At 41.6% G+C, this 23746-nt stretch overlaps 1 protein-coding gene across 2 annotated transcripts in view; it reads left to right on the top strand.

The window, feature by feature from the left end:
• GRIA4 (glutamate receptor, ionotropic, AMPA 4) overlaps nt 1-23746 on the top strand; it is a 240600-nt gene that overhangs the window by 204077 nt on the left and 12777 nt on the right. Inside the window, exon 14 of one of the 2 annotated variants that reach the window (XM_009890917.1) lies at nt 18919-19033. The exons of the other annotated variant lie outside the window; for it this stretch is intronic. Coding sequence (XP_009889219.1) covers nt 18919-19033 — 115 coding nt within the window. The remainder of the gene's footprint in view (nt 1-18918; nt 19034-23746) is intronic. 2 annotated transcript variants of the gene reach the window in all.

Genomic DNA, 23746 nt, shown 5'->3' with positions numbered 1-23746 from the left:
TATATTGTTCAGTTTTCGAAGGACTTCATAGATATTTTTTTTTTAACTGATATCATTGATATAGCTATTCTAACATACAGTCTTCCTATGCGTCTGAGCTGCATTGTTTACTCAACGGTGTGTTCCTGTTTCTAGAAAGGTACAGAAACAGGCAAAGGTGACTCTTGGGTCATCATGGCGAGGTCTGTGCCCTATGTGCTTTTGAGCATTGTTCTGGCAATTCAGATACGAGAATGGGTATTTCCCCTGCTGGCTAGCTCTCCTCCAGTTCACAACACTGTCGTCCAAAGACCTCCCCAGATCATTCTGAAGATAAGTGACCTTCACAGTGAGGAGAGATGCAGAGGAAGCAGGTTCACTTATTTTTCACGTTTCTCTTCTCCTGCCAGAATGGCTGGTCTTGCCCGTAATCAGTGTGTTATCCGTAGAGGCAATCATTTCAGCAACGCACTGAAGGAGCTAGAAACTGGTGTTATTTATGTTTGATGTAGAGAAGATACAGAGACAACTGGCGAAAAATGGAGATTTGAGGATAAAAAATGAGTGATGTGAAATTACTGTGTTTGACCTCTATTCTTTTAAAGCAAAGGGCAGTGGAGAAAACAAATATCCCTTTACAGTTATGGGATGGTCTATTGATACTTACAATAACAGGATTTTAGTCAGGAGTTTCACTTACCAAGATTTTACAAGGTCATTTCTTTCTGTGATACAAAATGATTTGAAAACTAGAATGTGATCTATAACATTTTATGCATATTGTAAACATTATCCTGTTTGACTGATGGTGTGGATCATACTGTATGACTTTGCATAATATTCTTCCCTTCACTTTAGGCATAACAAGGCTTGAATTACCACCCCATTACCCATTCAGTGTCAGAGCTTATAGCTTGGATATTTCTCAAGCAGGTCAGATCCTTCAGAGCTCGTTGGGTTTTCTGTCAACTAAAAATAACATTTACTAGGTGAAAAGGGAGAGACTGGGCCACTGCTTAGAAAGGAATGTAAAAGTCAGGGGTCAAAAGAAGATCAGTTAAGAGAGAGCCTGGCAATGAATGTTAGCAAGTCGTTCTTTTGGCTGAGTCTGAGAGACATACTTAGTTTCAGTTATCTGGATTATTTCTATCTAAATACAGAGTGTCTGTTTTAAAAGTAAAAATAAAGCCTTGAGAACAGAGAACAGAATTCCAGCTTACTGTGTTCCCCAGTGATGCCTATTGGATTAATTTTCTCATTTTTAATCAAGATAAGGGTCTTCCCCATATGAAAAGAGTGCTATTAAAAAAAAAAAAAGAGGAAAATTTGATGATGGCTAATGAGGTCCATTGCAAGATGTACAAGAAAATGTATTTAAGCAAAATCTTCTACTTGAAGGAATTTTGCCCTTTCTTGCAATTTTTACATATAGAAGCAGGAAATTGTAATAATCTGGATTTATGTCACCAAATTGCAGTGAAGAACATTGTTATTGAAAAAGTTTCTGATATTTGTATCTTTAAAAGAAAACAACTCATTAGTGTCCATGATGCTGCACTCACTGAATTGTCTCTGTCATGGGGGGAAAGAAAAAAAAAAAAAAGCATCATTCTATCTTTCAAGTACTTCCAAAGAGCCATCTCTGATCTACCTTGCCCCACAGAGCCTCTTTCTTCATTGCCACTTGCAGGAAGTTTTCACCCTCGAACTTTGGGGGGGATTCGTAATTGAACAAAGCTCTCCATGGTCTGGAGGAAAGCAAAAGTCACAGTAATTTCTTCTGTTGCCATTTCTGTTCCCCTACACTACAAATAACATTAGAAGACACTGACAGAAGGCAAAGCTCTTCCAAGAAGCCCAGCTCCCATTTTGGTCGCACAGTCACATTCCGGTACCTCTGTGCTAATATCATCCCGCTGCTTACTCCAGGGAAGATCCCAGGATTTTAGTGAGAACAGTTGTGAACCAAGGTGCTTCTGAGCAGGAGTGAAAGGACAGAGCACGGAAACAGCAACAAAACTATTGCCTAGAAAGGTAATTTTTTTATCTAAACATTGCAATGGCAATAGGTATTTTTCAATTAGCAGTATAATCAGTATAAAAGGGGAAACTACCATTCTCTTTCTTCAGCTTTAGCATTGGCTTAACAGCACAATGAGGCGCTTTTTTTCTTTATTTTATTTTTTAAAAGATATTTATACAAGAGCTTTGTCCTTTGATATTTAGCGATTACTAAAGGTGAAATTTCTGTGCTGTCATATAGAAACATTGCTTGAGCCAGTCCATGATAATCAGCACCAGCATAAGTTTTATAACAGGGTCATTTTCTACAGTCAGAAAGAAATCAAAGCATCAAACCCAATCACAGTTGTTTTTTTGTTTTCCTGCTTCAGAAATATCTGAATGCAAACAGAGTAGGAGCTTCACAATCAAATCTGTCCAAATGAAATTTGTCAGGCTGTTCACTTCTCTATCAGGTAAAAGGGGGCATATTTTTAAGTATAACCAATGAACTTCCCTAAAACTATCACCAAAGACCAGAATCTCTCAAAAATACTGATACCATTGCTGTGCACACGTCTTACTGACTTTCAGGAGTTTACCAAAGTTTGATAAGCATTAATCCTCAGAGTATGCCAGTGGGATACAAAAGGGTTATCGTTGTTTCCAATCTATAGATCCTCCAAGGAACAAACTCTGCTTCTTGGCACTTCAGAAATAAATTTATCCTGCCCTTTTCCCTGCCATTTCCCCAATCCGTCGTAAAGCAGCTCAGCAGAGGGCAAGATGCAGCCCATTATATTTTAACAATGCAGCTCGTTATTATTTCTCTCTTTTCTTTTCATTACAACTCTCTGGCTGTTTAGGTGTCAATTCCCAGGAAACTGCCAGGCTTCAGAATATGCGTTTATTAAGGGCACAAACCAGCTACCCTTTGAAGTTGATGGTACAGTTCCTGCCAAGTAAAAAGCCTATCCCACTAAGATAATAATTGTCCAGGTAAATTGTAGGTAGACTAAAGCAAGGGAGCAGGCCACTGAAGGGCATCTCAGCAGCTCGTAACAATACCTCTCTGTGGAACTGACATTTGGGGAACAAATAGCACCTGAAAAACAGTTTGTGATTAATCTGTGTGATAGTTGCAAAACTGCACACTTCTAATTGACAGTATATACTAGAGGGACTCCCAAGAGACACAAAATGTCCATTTAGTCTTTATGCAGCCTCGGCATTTGTGAGAAATCCCAAACCAAAAGTAGGAAAAAAAAGTTTATTTTCTTTCTCATGGAGTTTCTTTGAGCTGAGAACACTATCTTAGACCAGCATACTGTGCAACAGAGTAGGCATTATGGAGGAAGTGAACATCCTAGAACGAAAGGTGAAAATGTTACCAATGAAAAAAAGCACAAAACAAGATTCAGGAAACCTGGGACTGACACCCAGCTCCAACTCCCCAGGCAGTTTTAATATATCTTTTAAGCTACTGTCTATCTTGGTAAGACATCTCTGAAACGCAGGTATTACCTCACGGCAGCAAGACATTCCCAAGATGCTCAGGTTCCAGATAAAAAATGGACATACGTGCATCTCGCTGAACAACACAAGTTTAAAAGATTGTGTGATAAAGCAGTGACTTATGGTTGATCAGTAGTTATTTCTCTGAACTCTGCCTTGTCTGTGGTAGAAAGTAGGGTCAAAAGTACTGCTCTTTTTCTTAGTTACATCTAGATAAATTTTGCTCGAGTCTTTCTGTATTTTTATAGCTAGAAACCTTACTCCTGTTTTCTGTCTTCCTTCCTCTGCTTCCCATTCTAATTAAGTCACTGAGTACAACCTTAAATCAAAGCTGAAGAAGGATTTAGCTCCTATTTAACTATATCTTTTACCAAATCACATGATGGTGAACAATGCTGTGTGCTCTTTTATTGAGTGAGACTCTCTTTTAATGGGTTTTGGCAGGATTAGCAGTTTTCAGTACTCAAAGTTTAACTACAATTTCCCCTGCACTTTTTTAAAGCAAAAAGTGAACTGGATGAAAGTGGTCCACCCCTGACCTGATAGAGACCTATTTTATTGTTACACTTCAGTTATTTCTTCCTACTCTAAAAAAAACACATGAAAAGAATAATCTGTCTCCAGGACCCAGAGAAGACAGAGCTTCTTTTTATTCTCCCCCCAGCTGCCCCCGCTGCTCTTGGGCAGGAATAGCATCTGTGCACAGGAAGATCTAGATCCCCTACATCTTCCGTTTCTAGCAGCAGGGATGACCGAGGCCTGCAGGTGACAGCAGCCCCAACATCTGGCAGCCCATCTGTTACCTCCAGAATAGGCTTTCTCTGTACATAATTACACATTAGGCTCATTCCAATCTATTGCTTATACGGTTCCCTCTAGTGCAACCATGTTTGTCGTAAGAGAGGCTTTTACATTTAGGATGAGACCTTTGGCTTCCTTGGTGTGGATGTAGGCACCTAATTTTGCACACAGCAGTATGGAAATTCTTTTTATAACTTTTCATGCAGTGTCATTTGTGTGGTTCAGATCTATTTTGGATCACAAAATTCTGAGTCTACAGAAGAATTCATCGGACCTGGTTGGAAATCTGTGAGTTATTTCCTACGGAATATCTCGACTTTTTATAGCTAAGTCAAATCACCCAAATTTCAGATGCCTAAATGCAAACATCACTAGGCAATTTCTCAGATTTTTACGTTTTAAATTTTTAATTTGAAGGTTTCCACAAAAGCTTTTTACTGATTGCAACACAAACCAGTAAGAGCCAGATTGTAGGCTGATGCTCATTTTTTTATTGGTTTTAATTAAAAAGATCATGTCTTTCTGTGTGCAAGGCTGTGGGACCAGCCTACATTTGGATGCTCTGTGCTTTCTAAGATCCACCTCCTCGAGTTTTAATCAGTATATGTTACTATCTTAATTATATTCTAACTTTACCTGCTAATTATTTTTTTCCTTTAAATCTACATGAACTCTTGACAATTAGTTCTCGTTGTAGAGTTTAAATAATGCAAACTCAGGCTAGGAAAGTGTGGTTCAAAGTGATCAGAAAGTCATCACAGTTTCTTGAGGATTTAGGAACTGTTTCTATCACAGTTAAATAAGCAGACTGCTACTTTTGGCATCACTTTTAGATAGTGGGCAATTATCCAAGGCAGTTCCAATTAGAGTGCTTTTAGTTCATCCAATTTGTAGGCCACAAGAAAAGATGTAATGGCATCAAGTAAAATAATTGCAAACATTCAGACCACATCTAGAATACAGCATCCTTTTTTGGCCTCCTAATTCAAGAAAAACATCAATAAATTGAAGCAATTTCAGTAGAAGGTGATCAAACTGGAGCTGGATCTGGAGCACCTACCCTGTGAGGAGAGGCTGAGGAAGCTGGGCTTGTTCAGCCTGGAGCAGAGATGGCTTTGGGGGGGACCTGATAGCAACCAACGGTGCCTATGGGAAGGTCTTTGAGGAGATGGAGCCAAGCTCTTCACAGCAGTGCAGGACAGGAAGGTAAGAGACAATGAGCATAAACTGAAACAGGAGAAGTTCAGGCTGGATGTAAGGAGGAACCTTTTTCCCCTGACTGCCTGAGAACAGTCTGACAGTGACACTGGTTGCCCAGAGAGGTTGTGCAGTCTCCATCCTTGGAGGTTTCCAAACCGTGACTGGATGAGGCCCTGAGCAGCTTGCGCTGACCTCAAAGCTGACCCTTGTGTGACCAGGAGGCTGCACCGGACACCTCCTGACGTGCCTTCCACATTGCACCATGCTGTGATGCCTTTTTGACAATTATGGATGTGAAAAGGACGTCTTCAGCCATCACATTCAATCCCCTGGAACTACAGGAGTATTTGGAAAGTTGTAGGAGCTTACGGTGAAGGATGTTTAAGTTTTCTCTGTAGTAGAAGGTCCTTTCCCCAGCTTGTACAAAAGCTGCTCTTGACCCCTAGGGTTTAGCTTTGATTTCTGTGAATCAAAAGTCAATCAGATTGTTCTCATCTAAATACCATTCTCATGCTGGAAAAGCAAAAGAGAGTGAGAGTGTTTGAATTCAGTGAAATAACTGGCAGTGCTTTGTATCTCTGCCTTGCCAGGGCAAAGGGAGCCCTCAACTTCCCAAGCAGCCTCATGCAGCTGCTGAGTGACTGACAGCATGGACCCGTGTGGAACCCCTAAGAGTGGGGTCAAAAGGTGGAAGAGTGGTTTTTTACAGGAGTCAGACCACTGTGGTTGGCTGTCTCTCACTTTTGGTAGGGTACGCGGAGAAAGTGAGAGTATCTCATGATTAAAGACTGAGTTGAGGAAATGTGCACAGAAGTTTCAGCGTAGTCGATCTCTAGGAATTGATATGCATTGGGAGGCCAGAAGGATAAATTCTCTATGAACAATTGCCTGAAAAGGCCCAAAGATTTCTGAGCAGCAATGAAGTGTGGTTGACTCAGCGCGAGGTTGGAAGTCATGTTGTACTGATGAGCTTAATTATGATCCTGCCCCGATTTCCTGGGAGTCTTGGAGGAGGTCAGTTCTCCTTCTGGCTTTAGTTTCACCTTTGAAAATTGAGGGTAATGACAATTGCCTATCAACCTCAGAGGGACGGTGAAGATTAATAGCATAGGTTTTATTGTGCTGTGAATATTTAAAGTCCATTCCTACTTCAGATGTTTGCATGATTATTTCAAATCCATGGAGGTGTGTGCCTCAGAACAAACCCCATGGTAGATTTCTCCATGTCTTTGATCAAAAACACTGTTTTGGAGACAAAACAATAGGGAAAATGTAACTTAAACTAATGGTTCCTTAAACAGTCTATGGTCTATGACCACATGTTGTTCTCTCTTCCTTTTAGAAAGCAATAGCAGAAATCTCCACCACTGGTGGACCCTACTCTCTTCAGCTTTTTTTACTAAAAGTGACACATGGGTATGTGTTCAGGACAACAGCAATTACATTTGTTGGCTCTCCGTATCCACTGCAGAGATCTATTAGTAATTTCCATACCCGGTTTTCTCTATAGCCTGGCTGCTTGTGTTTCAAACATTACAAGCGTGAGTATTAATGTATTGAAGTGGCTGTGGTTGGTCTGACTGTTATGAGTGCTGGTGTATTTGCGTTTGCTGCTATGTACATGTCTCTACCAATGGTGGCAACATTATATAGCTGGTTGCCAGAGGGATTGGATTGCCCTTGTCTGATAATTTCACCTGGTCTTGGACTGATGTTCAGCTGGCTTCAGGGCATTTTAATTATCAGCACACTGGCTATTGGACCGACCATCTCGTCTGATTGCTGGCACCATTTATGTTTGTCTCAGCCTATCAGATCTTCCTCATTAACTTCTGTGATAATATTCAGACAGAAAGTCCTAGGAACTCTTCCAGCTAATCCCCATTTTGGCTGCTGACCAAATAAGGCTTTATATGACACAACTGTAATTGCTTCATTTGTATGGTATTGATCTGCCATTAGACAAAACACAAGCCAGCATTTCGCTAAGGCTCAAGTTATGCAGTATTATTTATGGTTTGCATTGCAGTTGCAGCTAGAGTTCCCACCTGGGGAATGGACCCCCTGTTTTTTCTCTCAGTCTCTGCTTCTAATTAAAATGATGAACTTCAAAGTGCTCGCATTATAATTAGACCAAAGCTTAAGAAACCATCTCTTAGTGGGGATCTTTCTGTTTATTGCCTTCCTTCTAATACTTCTTTATGGAAAAACAACAGTGTGGAGTCAGAAAGAAGCATGCATAGTTGCAGGAATCTCTCATACCTCTTCTCAGTCTAAGTTCAGATCTGATAACAGTGTGTCAGCCGTGCAGGTATTAGGAATCACGGGTCTGTTTCTGGCAATGGTAAAAATCAAGCATCCATGCTGATTTCAGTGTTATCAACGGCTTTTGACATAGTGGCCACATTACTTTGATACTTTTGTGGACACTGATGTCAGTGAATGAATTCCCTCAGAAGCAGACTTCAGTTTTGCCCTATAGACTTCCCATGTGGAGTTGCTTTCCTCAGTAGGAAAAAATTAATGGATGAGCAGACTGCTTGTATTAAAGCACTTTCAGTACTGTACAGTGTTTGGCTTTGCAGTCATTTCATGCTTCATTCTCAATAAGGTGAGACTGGGACTTGATGGCTGAGAAGTCTAACCAGACAGGCAAATGATTGGTGCTCATTGGAAACAGCACCTAAAATTGTGGGTTTGGTTTCTAAAATGAAATGATAGAGAACACACAAAACAACTTCACACACAAAAAAACTTCTTTACAGTTAGGGTGACAGAGCACTGGCACAGGCTGCCCAGGGAGGCTGTGGAGTCTCCTTCTTTGGAGCTTTTCAAAACCCGCCTGGATGCAGTCCTGAGTAATGTGCTCTGGGCAATCCTGCTTTAGCAGGGGAGTTGGACTAGATGGTCTCTAGAGGTCCCTTCCAACTCCGAAAATTCTGTGATTCTGTGAGATTCAGTTGAATCTTGCTACTCCTCAAATGCCTGAGAACGGTAACAGGAGTAAGTTCATTTTTTTAACAATTGCAGCTGCTGATCATAAGAGGTTTTTTTGTCAGCACTGTTACCTATGTCTCTGTCACCCCGAGAGTGGTTAAATGCAACTCATTTTGTATGACTCTTCTCTGAGGACATCGCAGACACATTAGCTAGGACAGAGGACTTACTTCTATCACCTTTTACAGAGTATCTTAAGCTGACGGTGAGGTAGCTTGTGAAAAAAGGCATGCACAGATGCATCTTTACTTGTAGAAGTCACTCCATTGTGAATCCTGAGGTGTTTTTACCATTTCTTAATCTTAAAATGACATCTTAAACTAAGCAGTTGTTATTATGAGATCTTGCTGCTTGCAAGGAAAAAAAATGCAACAACATGTCATAAGGAGTAGAATAACAGGAGACGACCATGTCAATATAGTACCTCTTATCCATCTTACCATTCTATGTTCATAAAGGGTGAGATTCAGCCTGGCGTAAATGGAAAAAAAAAGTCTGGTAGTGCAATCTCTTCAAACATTGCCAAAGTTGAACCAGTGTCCAAAAATGCCAGATATGTTTAGTACTGCATTAAGAAAGACCTTGGGTTTTTTCTATTAGCTGCCCTGCTACCCACCAAATAGAACATACATTTATATAGCACATTGAGATGTGGGGCTGATTTGGAACCAGGAAACCTTATTTTTGCAGTGAGTCCAACAGGATATTTTACTTTCCACGATTTGTCAGCGAGAGTCCTGAGCATTTTTGGAGGTCACAGTAACATTTCTTCTGGGGATAGGTGATTCAGCCTAGGGCTGGGTCTTCCTGTGGATGAAAGCTGTGAAATGCTCAGTCCAAGGCACAATATTTCTGCCACTGCTGGGACGTGTTGAATGGAGTGAAAAATTAGAAGCTGCTGAAACAGCTGCCACCTGCTTTGTGCTGGAAGATTTTGATGTAGTAAAATCTTCCTCTGTGTAGGGTAGCCAGTCTGTGATCTCAATAGGCTGTCTAGTGATCTGTCAGTCATATCAAACGGATTGAGATGGAAATAAAGAAGGAGCAACTTTCTAAGTTATAAGGGGCCACACCCTATTTCTAGTCAATAAGCACTGAATTGCATCCAAAAGAGATACGTTTTTCCTAGCCTTATTCTGGATGAAAATAGTCATTCAGAAGCATGAACTCAAAATTCCTTACAAATATGGCTAAGATATTATGTAAAGGAAAATTTAAATCTACTGGACAACTTCAGTAATGATGAATAATGTTTTCAATCCTGTTAAAACCAAGTCAACCATTAGAAAAAGAGATAGATCATCTGTGCAGACATTAAACCGCAGTGTTTGGCTTTTTCTTGAGGATGGAGTGGCATAAGAAGTCTCAACAACATCTGCCTGGGTGACATAACATACTGTCACTTAGACAGCCTGCACTAATGCAGTCCAGGTAGGAGGGGAGAGGAGAGGGACAGCGTGAGACCGGGTAGAGCTTCACTGCTGTGGCCCCCGGTCCGAGCCATTACTCCCTGTCTTTCAGCAGCACTAATCCAACACTGATGGAACCTCTGCCCAGCACTGAACCACGTCCTGTGCCCCACCATGAAACCCCTGCCTGTCTGTGCCAATACTACCATTTTCTCTCAGCTGGGGACCCCTAAATTTAGGAGTTACTGGAGAGGCAGGTGGAACAGCATCCAAACACCTGCTGTGACAAAACCATGAGTCGAGATCTCCTTCAGCTGAGGTGCAAAGAGGCAAAAGGCTTTCTGCCAGCCATGCCAGAGGTAAATGTGACCTCATTTGAAAGCATTAAGTGTTTGGGGGGGGCATGTATTCAAAAATGCTCATTTTACACATTTCAAATTTTAAAATACTATTGTAAGTGCTTTCAGCGATATCAAATGTATAAAAACCATAAAGGGCTCAGGATTCCTAATGTTTCTGAGGTGAGAGAGAGTTTCGAGGCAGTTGGCAGAGGGCTAAGCTTATCCTCAGAGCAATTCCTGTGGTGTGGAGCAGTGTTAAACCCGTGCTCAGACGCTTTTGAAAAATCCCACTCAAGCCTTTAAAACATGTATTTTGAGTTGATGGTGTTGGACTGCAACAGCCTATTCGCATAAGCCTGCTTATGCTGCAACCAGCAAGAAAAATTGTGCTTTGAAAATGGGTGCTGCTTGGTAAGAACAGGATTAGGTAGTCCTTAGTCAAAATTAAAATAGCTCAGAGTTGAGAGAAACTGGTGTTTCTGCTTCTACTAAAGACTGTACACGGAACCAATATGAACAGTTACTCTAGGGACAATTTTATGTGTTTTTTATTTACAGCAAAGCTTTGTACAAAGTGGAGAAACAATCAGAGTTGCCTTCCTGGGTCAACTGCTGTTGTTTTTGCATAAGCAAAATATATATTTAATTGCTTGTGCCAAGAAGTGTTTGCATACTGTAACTGGAATATCTTGCTGCAAAACAGCTTTCAATTTATATAAATATTTTAAACTACAGTCGTCAGACCTCTAGCTGGTGTAAATTGTCAGAACTTCTTTGAATTCAAAGTAGCTATGGCAATTTTTAGCAGCAGTGGGTCTCCCATTAATTGGAACTCCTGCTGATCCTCAAGGTGTCAGTTTGGCTCATATTTGTTTACAAAGCTCAGTTCAAGTAACTAAGCTGCATACTTAGGATATACATAGAAGCTGTAAATACTCAGTGCCCCTGGAAATTAACCATCTTATTTGGATGGCTAAGTGAAGAGCATTATACTTATTTTAATTAGCCATAATTAAAAAATATTTGAGTGCTGCTTTATATTTCCCATCTCTAGACAAAGAATAACAATACATACACCATACACACCATTGTAAAGACACTTTATTCTTAGTGTTTGTAGAATATTTTGAGATATTTTCCTGGAAGAGGTGTTTTAAATGCAAATGGGATTTTTAAATAACATTTATAAATGGTATTAACTTCTAATGCAGGACACAACCTACCCATAGCTTTTTTGCCTGAGTTGGCTTTCTGCAGATCAGTCCGTACCTCAGGAGTACATGGGTTTTACAAGGTGGATTTCAAGAGGCACCCACTGTCCTGGTGGATCCTCAGCTGAGTCTGGGCACTCAACTGATATGGCCGACCATGTCCTTCCTGTGATAAGCATATATACAGCAATGGAAGACTTTAGCAGGAAAACCTGAGAAACCCATTGCAGAAGAACTAATATTGCTTTGAAGACTCGCAACTTGAATACTAGTAGCTCTTTATTTAAATAAATGCTGGGCAAGCTATCACAGAAAGTGCCAAGGACTCTATTTTGTTTGAATTGTCAGTTATATGTGAAAATGTCTTGATATGTTCTGTGCTTCAGTATTTGAATACAGTCTTTTCATACAAATAGCACTACAGCATGCAAACCTTTATAAAAACCAGTACAAATTTTTTTCCTATAAATTTTTGAATGTGTTTAAAAAAACATGATCTCGAAGTTTGCCTTTGTCATTAAAATTTAGGTTGTTTTTCTTGTAAAAATGCTCTTGCATTTACTCTCTTTTTTTAATATTTGCATTATTGATCCTTCAAGCCTTCTGAGTACAGAATGATATAAGCTTTGGCTACATCTTCCTCATTAACAGAGTGCTTGTTTCATTCCTAATTTATTGAACATATTCAGCCAGTGCCATGCAGCTTTACACTTAATTTCTCTCGATGAATTGTCAAACACCCCTAAAGTGCGCTGCATATGTGTCATGTTACAATCTGCCATCAGCACTTTTCAAAACATGGTTAAAATAAACAGCTCAGAAGCTGGGCAGGTTTTAATTTTTTTTGCTGGGTAAGGTACCTTTTAATTTTTTTCCCATTTAAAATCATTTGAATGGATTATATGAACAAAGCTTTAAGAATGCACCCACTTGTGTTTCACTAAATACGTCTGAGGCAGATCCTCAGCTGCATCCAGGGAGCTCTGGGTTGTGCAGTGAGCGGGGGCTCTCAGGCAGCTGCGGACTCTTCTTCCTAAGCCACCTGGGCTGGATACAGATTAGGTCATGAGAGAATAACCGCGATTCACATCACTGAAATAAGGTCACTGAACTCGACTTCCCCGGGCTGTCTCTCTGCCTTGTCCCAAGGGACGATACCCTCCAGCCTGCGCCAGGAGCGCTGCGGGGCTCGTCTGGCAGACGGCTGCATCAGCAGGTAGCTGCAGGGAGAGAGGTCCAAAGTGCAAGGAAGAAAATGAGCTTTGAGTTGCTTGAGACGCGTCATCGATTGCCAATACGTCGCTGGGTGTGACATTGGGATCTTGGGAAAGTTTGTTCCTTCAGTGGACTTCTCCCTCTCCGGGTGCACCACCGTGTCTGTGGCTTCACTTCCCATCGTGCAGTAGTTTACTGATCCCCACTTCGTCCAGGCATTATGGAGACATAGTAGTATGTCTACAACAAACTTATATGACTAAGTAGTCATGGATTTTACTGGGAAAAAAAAGCAAATCCCTGTATTTTGCCAGTTGGTCCATATCTCATGTATGGCTCACCTATGGTGCTTTGATCATTTAACATGCAGGTACTCTTTGTTTGAAGTTTGCTGTATGTTCAGAGAACCTAAGGTTAAAGAGAGGTGGCATCCCTCCCCACCATCACCAAGTCACCAGTCACCAAGTGATTGAGTGATTTTTGAGGCTTTCAAAGCCCTGTGAGAAGGATTTGTGAAAAGCCTTTTAGAGGGTCGGGGTCTCTGCTTCGGCTCAGTAGCTGCAGTAGTGGCACCAGCAGTTCTCAGATGATACGCTGTGCGATGCGGCTGCAGTTTAAACAAAGCTGTCTCTGTGTATGTAGAGTCTCATTAGTGAGTCATGTTATTTTTGCACATCCTGCTTGTTCATTATTGCAAGCGAACAACATCCCCAATGCTAAGCAGTGAAACAACAGTGCCGCCGTCTGTAAAGATAACAGCAGAATTTCACCAGGAATCTGCCCAGGATTCAGGGAAATATTTTGCTATCTAATGTGCCAGTTACACAGAACTTACGTGCCTAAGTTCAGGAAAGGGATTCGGGAAAATGTCAAACCTGTTTAAATAGCTGAGACATTTAAGTTTTCCTGGCAAAACTCTCCCAGTTGCCTAAAAGATTGTTATTAAATGCTCCCAGCAGAGATCCTGCCTTTGTTGTAATGAGTACTTAGGGATCCGTCTGTACCTTTAGGCCATTTAGTATTCAAAAACAGGTATTTTGGGACCTGACTTCATGGAGGGGATCTCCTTTGCCATGTGTGCTAGGCCAAGGCTGACTTCTCTGAATTTCATTCATGGATGGTACTGAGTGGTGCTGTTGAGTGGTGGTTTCCATCCATCCTGTGAACCACTGTGTAACCCAGGATTTGGGGAGCTGAAAGACTTAGACAATAAGCAGCTGTGGCTGTGACTGTGAATACTTGTTCAAGTCTAATCAAGCTGGAGAGACCCTTTCCTACCTACTGCACGTATTCATGCTTGGGACATTAGGCTGTTGAAAACAGGCTTGATTTTACCATGCAAGATGCATTTCATGATTCTGTTTCTGGTTTCTTGGACATACTGTGTTGTTGTGATGAAATAGGTACTTAAAGGGGTACATTAGGCAGCATTGGTGCCCTCTTCTGTGCTGTTCCCCTGTGGCTGTCCCAGACTTCCAGCAATGCTTGTGATGTTAACTAACGTGGTCCCTAACCTGGGCCTCTACCTCATTCCCTCATGGTGCAGGGACCTTTGTGTGTCTCTGTTGCGAGGTACCACAGTGTTGTATGCCATAGCACTCAGGTCATTTGTTGAGCACCCGCCTCTCTGCTCCATAAGGACAATGGATGGGTCGTGTGTTAACCATTGCTATAAACCAAACTCACTGGAAGTCAAAGCAGACCTCTCTGCCAGCTTCCCTGAGCTTTAGCCTAGCACCTCACTGCAATTCTTTTGGGTGGCAGATGACTTATCCCTGTCTGGAGTCATAGATGTTATTTTGCAAGGGACAGGGTAGTTGTACTGTCATCTGTCTGCGCAGTTTTATCTTTTGCTAAGTGCGAAAGGCAGTTGGCACAAGTAGGCTCTTCATAAAAAGAAGTGACACTGATTAACATTTTAAACTGCTTATTACTATTTACTTACAGGGAGATGGAAAGTCATTTTAAATAAGTGAGAATGATTTAATTCTCATCAAGTTTTTCATACTGTAATTCTATAGGCAGCTTTAAAAAAGCTGTGATCCGTACATTGAAATCACTGTCCATGCACTCAGGTGATTGTGAAGTGAGGTATCACTGTAGTGGAAGGGCTGCAGTTTAGGCTGAACTGGCTTGACTATCACATACAAGTATTCTGTTTTCTTCTGAGTAATGGAAAAGGCAGGATTGTGCAGCGACAGCAAGGATTAAGAGTCAAATATTAATGCACTTGCCTGCTTTGTACTATTAAAGCCTTACTCTTGCAAAGATTTCAATTCCTTTATTGAGGAACACATTGTTCTTCAGTGGGAACTTTGACTAAGTGTGGCATTGAGGATACAGTCCCATTTTTTAATGATGAAAGAACAGTTTCTGCCACAAATATTCAGGTTTCAAAATGCCTTCCTCTGTGGCAGAATGAGTATGAGTGAGCTAGCCTGGCTCTGAGCTCTCAGGTCTATCATTTCCAATGTAGTCATCATTGCACCTATTGAGATCTGAGTTACAACATTTCTGTGGGAGATACAGCAGTGTTGAGCAAAGGTTCTCTGTGTTTTGTTGACCAGAAATAAATTATTTATTTCCACACGTTGAAATGGACCTGGATAACAAAGCAGCAGAGAAAGCAGTGTGAAACTAACCTGGTTTTACATGGCCTACTAGACATGATGAGGACATTAATGTGTTACATTTATAAACAATACAGTTTAATTTCAGAGCAATGATTGCAGCTTAAATCCACATTTACTTCTTCATCCTTTTTATTTCCATTTCTCTATTGTGCTGTGAAACTGTCTATGGATATGGCTAATAACCCAGCTAAATAACCCTCTCATGAATGGGTTTCATTTATTTATTTATTACTCTCGGATTACTATCAACCAGCTGCAGCTTCTCTAAATGACTGTGGGAAAATTTTCCTTCATAATCATTAACACTTTCAAAGATAAATTCGAACATTTGGAAAGTAAGAAAGCTCTTACCCTTCAACATGGAAATTAAACATGAAAACTTAAACTTATATTAGTTGTCAAAAAAAAAAAAAAAGACCTGATTGTTTTTTATTCATTTTAGAATATCCAGATAAAATGTCTAAGTAGACATTAACTTGAAAGCTTGAAAAAAAAAGTTGTGAGTTTTCAGGTAACATCTTCATGCAAGATAAGATAAAGATAAAAAAAAAAAAAAAAGCTTCCTAAGGATTTTAGCATAAGGACTTCGTCTAATTCAATGATCTTTAGTATTCATACTTGAGAGACTACAGCTTAGAGGAAGTAGTATGAAGATGCTTTTACAGATAGACTGATTGATAGGGATTCCCATCTGCTTAAAAATAAGGTTGTGCTTAAGTGGCTCGTTGAACTGAGAGTTAGTGATATTCCTTGAGATACATTTCATTTTTCATGGGAGCGATCACTCCTGCCTGCATCTGTAGCACTGTCAAAGCAGCTGTTTATGTTATTGCTACCCAGTGTGACAATTAGACACAGCAGCATTAAATTAGAACTTGGTTTGGTTCCCGTTGAAGGGAGAAGGAGTTTTGACATTGACTTTGTAGGCAGCAGGCTCAAGCTATATATCTAAGCCATTTTCAGAATAAGTCATGCTGCTCAGCATCAAAGAAATAGAGTTTCTGGGATCATCTTTCATCTATGGCTCAGTCCCAATGTCCTTACAAAGGTAAAATTTACATTTAGCGTTCTGGAAAATTGTCTGTAAAGTGTCAAGGCTGGCCACCCAGTTACCTTTCTGAATGGGGCAAACAGGCCAAAAGCATAGGCTTTGTAACTAAAAGCTGAGTAGGAAAAATCTGTAGTAACTAGGACTGGTTCAAAAGCAATTGCTTCCAAGAACAAAAGGGACAAATGAACAATTTCATTCCAATTTTGCAATTGCTTTTCTCCCTCTGGAGTGTGAACCATAATTAGAGCCCTTATACAAAATCACATTTGTCAGCCTGGCTGCTAAATTCCCCTTAAAGCTTTATCCACAAAGAGCACTCTGTTATCACTCCCACTACAGCCTACAGTTCTCATTTTCACTTTCAGGGACAGACAAGCAATTACTTTATCTGTATTGAAAATCTCATCTAAATGTAACTCCAGTGAAGCTAGGTAAAGTCACATCTACACACAAGCAGTTTCCAAATTTCATGACCAGCCAGCAAAGACCTGTCATATAGCAGGAGCTACATGAAAAGCCGTTATCAGAAGACCATGAAGGCATGTCCTGAAGCTGACATTTGTCCCACAAACTGGGTCAATGTTGCAGGGAATGCTCCATAAGCTGTGAAATACCGTTGTCTGTACCTGTCTGCCAGGAAAATATCTCTCCTAATGAGCGAGAGAAAAATTTCCATTCTAAGGGCAGAAGAGACCCCCAAGGGACCAGGGGCCAGCCATCTCTGGAGAGGGTGAATCACAAGCCTGGCTTCTGGTGCCATAAGATCTGATGGAGCCCTGGCACCAGAATATCTCTCTTCCCCAACCCTTCTCTGAGTGCTTTGAAGGTGTTACATCCTCTCATAATTGATGAGGGGAAGATGCCATTGATGGACATAGCTCTTGCCAAATCCCACTCAGCCCTGACAAACAGATCTTGACAGCATTAAAGAAATTCATAGAGCAAAATTCCATCTTTCTCAACTGCATATTGTCCCTGAAAGCTACTGGCACCTCACAGATACTTCTCTCCCTTTGGAGAAGAATGGTGCTTCAAAGATACTGCTCCACATGCCTCTGTAGATCTGCAAGCAGACCTGGGCAGACACCCACCAGAAAGAGGGTTCATGTCTGGTAGGCATGGATGCACTAGGGACCTCTGAACATGAAAAGAGGAAGAAAAAAAGTTTATTATTACCAATTATGAATAAATATTGATGTAGTTGTCTACCATTAGGATATATGACTGTTGAAGCTCCTTAGTAATACAGATGGGAAGTCATGCACTTAAGCAAGTGCAGAGGTTCCTCAGGAGGTGATGAAGCTGTGTCCCTTTCTTGCCTGAGTTTCAGTGCACTCCCAGCAGCCTTGAGTTCATACAGAAGCAGTGATTCTGTGCTTTCGCCTTCGTTGGCAACCCCCCCTCTGCCTGCACAGATCCAAAGTCTCTCTCAGGTATTTCCCTGACCTGAAAAAAGAGCACTTAAATGTAAGATGGAGGACATCAGGTTCACAGAACCCCTTTCAGTCTGCTATGCCTGCACTGTGCTGCTAGCAATGCAGGATTCATCCTTCATCCAGTGGTAGCATAACATGTATAAACCCTGCAGGGAGAAGTCCTCAGGACATCCCAGCTACCTGCTGGTGTCTCAGCACCCAGTGAATGGACTGGGTTTGGTCTTCCCGGCGCTTGAGCTTGTGCTTGGCTGCACTCTCCCCAGGTTTCCCTAGAGATGATGCCCTCCACCGCTACGTTCCTCCCCGACACTGTGGGTATCCTGCAGGCTGGGAGACAGAGCACTCTTCCAGGATAGCAGGGGAGTTTCTGAAGTCTCGGCACTAAGCTGGACCCTGGGTCTTGCATTTCAGCTAAGCCTCTACTTCGCAAAGGGAGCTGGACTCCTCTAGAGCCTGCATCCCAAAGGTACGGATGTGCCTATAGCAGGCGATGAGGCTCCAGACAGGCAGGACTCCCGGGCATCTCTTTGGGCATTGTTTCCTATTGACTGGCTCTAGACAGCATCATGGTCAGCGTGCAAGCTGTTAGTGCTCCTCATCAGCTGTGCCTCACGCCGCCTGTTTCTGGAGCCTGAGCCCACAGCTCGTGCGGGACTGCTCTGATGTGCTGTACATCAAAACTGTGTGTGACACAGTGGTTGGCAGCGTCTAGTGTAGCCCGTCTGGATCTTCCCTCTTTAGTATATGGGAACACATTTTCCCATCTACTTGAAAAATCAGCCTGGGCCCATGCTAAACAGGTATTCTAAATATAAATTCAAATAAATCTGTGTAAATCGTTTATAATTCTGGGCAGAGTTTTATCATCATTTTGCAAAAACTGTTTTGGTTGGTTGATAGAATTTTCTTGTTAAAATCCAAGCCATTCTGAAAATCATTTCTACACTGGAAACACATTTTTCACATTTGAAAGTAACTACAATCATTTGTGCTGCCAAGGGCTTTGAAATACGGAAATGAGAGGTTTATTTAGTGTGTGGATCAAGCTTATAAACAGCTTAAGTCCTCATTCCTTCTAACATCTTAACAGCTGTGCAGTTTCTTACAAAATATGTTTTATCGTTTCAAGAAATGCTGTTAACCTCGCAGTTTTAAAACTGAATGAACAAGGCCTCTTGGACAAATTGAAAAACAAATGGTGGTACGACAAAGGAGAATGTGGCAGCGGGGGAGGTGACTCCAAGGTTAGCCTCAATGTCACCAAAAGCGGGTAAACAGTATGTAAAGTAATTGGTGCATCTGCTGGGGTTCTACCTGCGACGAAACAGCTTCACCAGTAGCACAACACTGCTGGTACCTGCACTTGGAATCTAGGTGTATGCAATTACTGTCAAAGCAAAAATATTTGCATTTTTTTAAGCGCCCCAAGGAGAACTCAAAAACAGTCTCTGCTGTGAGATCTATCACCCATTTTCAGAAACCTGCATCTTCTGAAATCATGATCAGCCTTGCTCTTGTGAACAAACAGTTTGGAACCTTCAGGAGCCAATACCAGCTCTATATTGTAGTAGCCAAAATAATTTTTCAGTGACAGTAAACGGTCCAAATCAGTGGGACTGCCTCATAGCAGTAATCTAACGCATGGTCCAGGCTCATGATCAGCCTTGCTCTTGTGAACAAGCAGTTTGGAACCTTCAGGAGCTCTATATTGTAGTAGCCAAAATAATTTTTCAGTGACAGTAAACGGTCCAAATCAGTGGGACTGCCTCATAGCAGTAATCTAACGCATGGTCCAGGCTCAGGGATCCACTATTGACACAAAAAAATACTGGCACAAGTTACAATTTTCCCATGAGTACTCAAAATAGGAAAGCAAATTTCCACTAAAATATCTTCACCTTGACATTTTATCTTATCTTACCAGCAAATTGAAATCCATAGTGGTTCCCTAGGCAGAATTTATCAGAATTTATAAGGCAGGAATTTTAGGCTGAATTTTAGGCTGAGGTGATGGCAGCCTCTTATTCTTCTTGCATTTCCATATCTTCCACATGGTCAGCACCACTACTTCCTCACCTCCTCACAGCTTCCTTTTAGGAAACTACCTTGTGCTGAAAAGAAGAGAAGGTGTGGACGTGGAAGATGTGGAGGGGGGGGAGGAAGAAGATATTTTTAAAAAAAGCTTCCATGCCAGGCAGCATGTAGTAATATTTGTTTATGTGCTTGTGTGTGAACAATATATAAGAGAACGCGGCACAGGTAACTGTGCAGGCACAGAGCTAGTCAGATATAGATGATTAAATTTGATTGATTTTTCATAGTGCAGTTTATGTAGCTTTCTTTACAGTTGCCTACATATATTTTTTTCTTACTATTTTCTCTCCTTCTTTAGTCCTCCTGCTTTTTCATGCTGTGTCCTGGCCTCAGGGACCATCCCTTGGGCTGTTCTGCACTCACCCAGAACTGGTGTCCTAATCCCCTTCACTTTACCTCCGATCCTGCTGCTCTACCTGTTTTTTCCCCACCGCTCTGCTCGCCAGCAGTCACAGTTGCAAAAATGGTCTCTATTTTCTCTTCCAAAGTGCTCAGGTGTATTAGACCTGATAGCACTTACCTGCAAGTGGAGCAGACACCAACTTCTTGTGGGAGAGTTCACAAGTGAACCATAAATCTCCCACGTTGCTACTATTCCATGCTCCAACCAAGCCTGAACTTTTCCATTACTGGGGGAGGGGTGTTCATCTATTTTTTAAAATGTCACAGGCAGGGAGTCACATCATTAAAATACCTCCATTTTCTTAAAACACACTCCTCATGAACCTGCTGTGGTTGAAAGGTGAGATAAAAGCTAGATAGCTAACTAAGGATGCTTTTAACTTACTGTCCCTAATTACCAGCCACTGGCGCTTTGGGTCACAAAGCAGGACAAGGGGAGCAGCTCACGGTAGAGGGACAGGGAGGGCCTCACCAGGGAAACATCTGGAAGTGCTGAAGGAGCAAGTCTGGTGTGATGGCAAGTGGCAGAAAAAGGAGGAGGGTGAGGAATAGAAAAGAAAGGCAAGGAGTGCAGCCCATGGAGAAACAGGGAGGATCTGTGAGTGCAGAGGGGGGACGGAACACATTGCCAATGAAAAGGAAAAATAGGTGACACAGGCAGTTGAGGATGCAGCAGAAAATACAGTGGGCAAGGCAGTGTTAGTGAAGGATGGGGAACATGATGGAGCTCCGCCTGTGGTCCTAGGACTATGTACAGCCTGCCAGGAGCGTTCATCTCACCTCAGGCCTGTTTCTTGCCTCACCTTTTCCCAGGCACAGCAGAGTGAGTAGGCAGTACCTGCGTCCCTGGGAAGCCCCAGGTCTATCGTGTGCCCGCACTGCCCACATTCAGTAGGACCAGGCAGGTCATGGAGATGAGCGGGTATTACCGTATTTCTCAAATTCTGCATTGCAGCAGCACCTGGTCTTGTTTCTTAAACTACAGCTACTCTGACTCCCCAAAGTGTTAGTTAGACATTTATCATCTACAAAATCCATTTCCTTGTTCAGGAACAGTCTTGTAGGATCTGATCAATTAATGTCAATAAGACATTCTACTGAATTAATGGACCTCTAAATATTTTAGTTTTATATGCTAGCAAATGATCATTAGTGGAATAATCAGGACACCATGCACTGTTGTTGTAAACCTGACACCTACCAACAAGTGCTGAACTAAGCTCTTAAGCATCTCTAGCTAATACTTCTTTTCACTGTATGAATTTAAAAAGAACAAACCCCGAGCTTTGTTAGCAGCTCCAGTCCAAATTACAGGGCTTCCTCTGTCATGAACGAGAATAAGAACATCCTCTTCTCCTGAAAGAAATACAGCACCTGAGACTTGACTGATAATGGTGCTGTTACTGTTTGAGATTCAGTAGTCAGAATATGAGAGTCTAGACCCAGAATAACTTGTCATGATAGTACAGAGAACTATAGAAATTGGGGATTTTCATGAGAGCTCAGCAATTCTCCAAAGGCTGTGCTGCTCTGTGAAACAAGATTTCTCCTACCTCCATTCTGTGCTCTTGAAAGGTCACCTTTAGCCTCCCCATTTATTTTTCGTTTTAAGGAACAATCTTCGAAAATTCAGAAAGATGGTTCAGAGAGTTGCTCTGTGTGAACCACCTGTGCTTTGATGGCCTCAGTAATTAAGTCACGTTTGAAGATAAAACTGAGGTCCCCAAGTCATTTGGGTGCTTTTGAAAGTACCTTAACTGTGTGCCATCATCATTTCATGTGATGCATGGGAAGGTGTTTAAACACAGTATCTGCCACTCTGCTCTGTTGTTTTTACAAAAGTCTGAGTGGAAGGAGGCTGTGCTGATGGAGCTCTCCTCCTGTCTCTGCTGGCAGCCCTCAGGAGAACACAGTGGCCCTTGTTTTTCATTCAGCAGATGAGACTGACCTTACACTTAATTAATGGCTCAGCCGTGAGTGGGTAATGAAAATGCTCCTAAAGCATACTCATGATTGCATTTCTAAAATCCCTGTCTACCAAAATTCTGTATTGGTTTCAGAATCACTCAGTATTGTAATTTAAGTGCTGTAACTGCCCATTTGTTGTCCTGAACAACTAACTCAGAATGTCGTTAATGCTGTTTTAAGGCACCGTGATTTCGCTGATGTTGCTGGCACAAGATCCAGCCTGAGGCTCTTAAAAACCAGCCCTTCCAACAGCAAGTGATTGATGACAGGATAGGAGGAAATGAGTAAGAAGCCGAGAGCGGAGGTAGAAGGGCTGAGAACATGATGAAAAGGTAGGAAAACAGTCTCCCTGCACCCAGGTCAGGCTGTGCCACCACTGACTTCAGCACATGGGTGAAGAATAGGGTCTCCTGTGCTGTCACGCAGCAGTTTTGCACTGTGGCTACATGGGGCACATTCTTCTGCATATATAAAGGGTAATTTTAGTTATTATTTCTCATATATTATCCTTACATGCATTTAAGGCAGATGGATCCTGTTTATACATAGCAAGGGAGATTCTCAGCAGCTGTACATTGGAAAAACTACACTGATTTTCTGCCAGTTTACTGTAGATGAAGATTTAGCCCAACATTAGTAATTCAGGAATCACCAAACAACTTGAAAAAAAACTATAGTAATTTTCCATTTAAATATTGAGTATACAAGACTGAACTGGATGGGAAATTTAATTCTAAATGCTGGATTTATCCTCTGTCTATGCTATGACTTAAGTACATTGCTCTTGCTCACGTACAGCAGACCATACTGATTTTTATTTTCTGCGCCCTTTACTATCACCTATTCACCAACCAATTGTGTAAGCAGTGTAGTAACAAGCTGTAGTCTCCGAGTTCATGACTAACATGGTCAAAATGATGCTCATTTGGAGAGGAGATTTTCAAAGAAAGGAAAGCCGCCTAGATAAGCCACTTGTTCTGAAAGCCAAGGTGACCTGGGATTCATCTCCCATGGGAGCTGTTGAAAATCTTCTACTAAAATGAAAAAGAAAAACAAGCAAAACAAAGCCTAAAATACGTGAAAATTCACGCCACTTGCAATCACTTACTGTGATTGCAAACAGGTATATGTTGCTATTCTGAAAAGCGTAAGCAAAAATGTTCCTGTTCCACTCTGCACCCCCTCAGTCTGGGCTTCTCGTATTGGACTGTGTATTTTTCCCATCGCAGCTGGCTGATTTATAGTGGGACAAAAATCCTTTTCTGAAAGCATAAAATGTTTTTAAATTTAGCTCAGAGTCCCTCTCCTTCATCACAGCTAGGGCTGTCTGAGGGAAGATGCAAAGGGCAGTAGCGGAGAGGAGAAACAAGGGTCTGGTCTCAGACACATCACTGGCTGTGTTTCAGTGAAAAGTGGGAATTGTCTCATCTGTGCTGGCCATCGCCACTGCGTTCAGTTATGTATTGAAGATAGCATGGCAGTTTTAAGCATGA

The sequence above is a fragment of the Charadrius vociferus genome, unplaced genomic scaffold (assembly GCF_000708025.1).
Source record: "Charadrius vociferus isolate BGI_N301 unplaced genomic scaffold, ASM70802v2 scaffold118, whole genome shotgun sequence".
Lineage (NCBI taxonomy): Eukaryota > Metazoa > Chordata > Aves > Charadriiformes > Charadriidae > Charadrius > Charadrius vociferus.
Note: the sequence above shows the minus strand (reverse complement) of the source record. Positions and strands in the feature narration are given on the sequence as shown.